This window comes from Triticum dicoccoides, chromosome 4B (genome assembly GCF_002162155.2).
Source record: "Triticum dicoccoides isolate Atlit2015 ecotype Zavitan chromosome 4B, WEW_v2.0, whole genome shotgun sequence".
Classification (NCBI taxonomy): Eukaryota; Viridiplantae; Streptophyta; class Magnoliopsida; order Poales; family Poaceae; genus Triticum; species Triticum dicoccoides.
The window spans coordinates 479844029-479846933 of record NC_041387.1 but is presented as its reverse complement, the minus strand read 5'-3'; the positions used below and the strand labels follow the sequence as shown (position 1 = coordinate 479846933).

Genomic DNA, 2905 nt, shown 5'->3' with positions numbered 1-2905 from the left:
GCTTCTCCAAGCTGGATGGAAGGTCGATTCTCGAGATTTTATGGGAGAATCGGCCGAATGAACTCGGCCTTAATAGTATACGATAGAGACGGACACATGGGTTGTGTGATGGGACCCAGTGACCAGAGCCGTACAAAATCCAAAATCCAGCGAACTTTTTTTTTTTTGAAAGGAAAATCCAGCGAACTACCGGCTCCATCAGTAGGTTTCCATACCGGTAGACCACTAGCGAGAGTAGAGAGACGCAGAGGTATGGCCCGCCTGCAGTGTTCCCATGGTATCGTTAGATGAGTCGTCCCTCTCCGAACAGCCGAGCAGAGCCAGTACTAAGAAAAATTAACTCAAACCAAACCCACCAGAGTCACTGACAGAGAGGCTCGGTTCACGTGTTCCTCGGTTGGGCCCAGCTGCGGTGACACAAGCTCAGATAGTCCCGGTGACGCGCAGCCGATAACATAACAACCGGAGACTAGAGGCAGATATATATATATAACGAACAGCAGGCGCAGTGAAATTGGAAGAGAGAAATTAAAAAAAAATCCGCGGATATGCCGAAGACCTCCTCGTCGCCATCCCCCACCGTCGCCCCCATGAATCCCCTCCTCCCCTCCTCCTCCTCCTACCTCAAATCCCACCACCCGCCGGACCCGGACCCCGGCTCCCCGAACCCCAGCCCCTGCAGCTACCTCCTCCACGTCGACGCCGACGACGAGGCGCTGATCCAAATCCCCGGCGGCCCGAACCCTAGCCCGGGGGACCCCGTCGCCTCCTCGCTCGCGCTGCCGCCCGTCGACCCGACGCCGCACATCTCCTCGCAGTTCTACACCTTCACCGCCGCCTCGCACGCGCTCATGCTGCGCTGCATCCTCGCCGGCCGCCCCGCCGTCGCCGAGGAGGTCCGCGCCGCCACCTCCCCCTCCGTGCTCGCCTCCTGGCGGGCGGTCTGGAAGGACCGGAACGAGGACACCGCCTACCTCACCGCGTGGAAGCGCATCCAGGACAAGCTCGCCGCCTCGGCCGACGGCCGCCACCTCCACTTCAAGTCCAACCCCGCGCAGCGCGTCTCCCATGTCGGCCAGTGGCTGGACATAGTATCGGAGGCGCACGCGGACCCGGACCTTCTCCGCCACCTCGGCCTCAAGGACACCGTTGAGCGTATCAGGCAGGCCTGGACTGTGGGAGCCAAATTCTATGGTATTCCCGAATCATTTGTCAGGGTATGTGTTGCTGCGTGCCCTGTTTGTAAGGCTGCACCTGCTGGACAGCCTGATTCTGCTATCTCATCGCCAGGACGAGGCAAGCGGCGGCGCAGGTTTGAATATACGGAGACGCTGGATGTGCCGGCACGAGACGTGCCGCGCCGGCTACAGCAGCTGGCTGCCAAGCACAAGGTGGTCCTCTGTATTAGGCAGAAGTATATAAGGTATAAGCCATTCATGGCCGAGGTGAAGGATTATGCATGCCATCGTGCTGGAGTGCCAACTTCAAGTAGTGGGAATACTGTGTCCTCTTCAGCCAGTGCCTCTGAGGCGAAGAAGCCACGGGGGCTGAAGCGGGAGCCATACCAATCCAAGAGGTGTGGCTGTGGGTTCCGTATCAGGGCTATTGTGCCCATAGCCAATTATAACGAGAAAGACAAGAGTTTTGTATATCAAGAAGAGGGCACTGCAGTGTTCAAGCTTTATGCCGTGCACTCAGGTCATGAGCCCGGGCCACTTGATGGCAGTGCTCGGATTGTTCACAGGTTAGTTGGGCATCAGGGGACATTTGAGTTTGATCCAGACATTTATGACATCAATGAGGAAGGTGAGCCTAGCTTTACAATTAAGGGGGATGTAGATGTTGACATTGATGACTCGCATCAGGCAGTCTTGCAACAAGTCCGGGAACTCAGAGCAGAGGTGGTCTCCCTAGAAGGGAAGGTGGCTAAGATGCACCCAGAGCTATTGGGTTCTCTTTCCAATGAGCTATCTGAGGTGTTGCACAGGATTAGGAAGTTTAATTTGGATGGCAACACTTACCAGCCAGAGGAGACATTGATGATGGGCAATGAGGTCGGGGGATGGGCGACTGGTGATGTGTCGCACCATTTAGATCATCACGATGGTGCATTCTGCAAGGAGGATGACATGCTTGATGACGATGATACTGATTTTGGTTCAAGCCTTGGGCCCATCGTCTCATGGGATAGAATGGCAGCAGAGTGCGAGGACAGGAAGATGCTAATGGGTGATAGCCCAAAGTGTGATAAGTGGATGCTGAAGGAGAATGTTGGTGACTTTGATGAAAAGAGTATTCTTAACTGTGGGGATGAAGATGGTGGCGAGGATTCCAAGATTATTAAGCCATTGATGCATGATGATACCATGGTAACTGACTCAAGCTTGTTAGGCATACAAATAGACGGATTCTACTCTGGGCCCAAGTGGTATGATTCACCTGTAGGTTTAGATTCCAGTGGCGATGCAGGAGATGTCAGTTTTAGACATGGACTTGTGTGAGATTTGTGATTCACCCCTGATACCAGGAAGGTCTTGTAAATTCTGTATGCTAGAATGTCATAAGCTTGCACCAGTTTAATGTAGTGTCTGTAGGTGGAGCTTCAAAGTAACCTATCTTCCCTGATATATACAGGCTGATTAATCAATTCAACCTTCTTAACTTGTCTATAGTGCCGCTGTTGATTACTGTTTTCCTTCAAGACAGTTGAACATTGGTTCTGTTCTTTAAGTTTTTAATCATAGTATTTTATTATCTTATTATTGTACTTTCGAGCGTTAACTTAACCTATGTTTTTGTGTGTGCACATGTGTCGAATTTGGCGCACTACATCAGTAGCAGGACAATCTGCTGTGTTATTACTACGCAAGTTGCATCATTCTCGTCGTTGCTTCTTATTTGCATC

At 52.3% G+C, this 2905-nt stretch overlaps 1 protein-coding gene across 1 annotated transcript; it reads left to right on the top strand.

Moving 5' to 3' along the window:
- The first annotated feature begins 536 nt into the window (after positions 1–536).
- Positions 537–2669, top strand: LOC119290995. Its single transcript, XM_037569682.1, has one exon. The coding sequence runs from the start codon at positions 549–551 to the stop codon at positions 2499–2501; it is 1953 nt and encodes a 650-aa protein (XP_037425579.1). The 5' UTR covers positions 537–548; the 3' UTR covers positions 2502–2669.
- Positions 2670–2905: the final 236 nt, after the last annotated feature.

Excerpts from the sequence above, each read along its gene's own strand:
- LOC119290995 (XM_037569682.1), top strand. The coding sequence starts at position 549 with ATGCCGAAGACCTCCTCGTCGCCATCCCCCACCGTCGCCCCCATGAAT.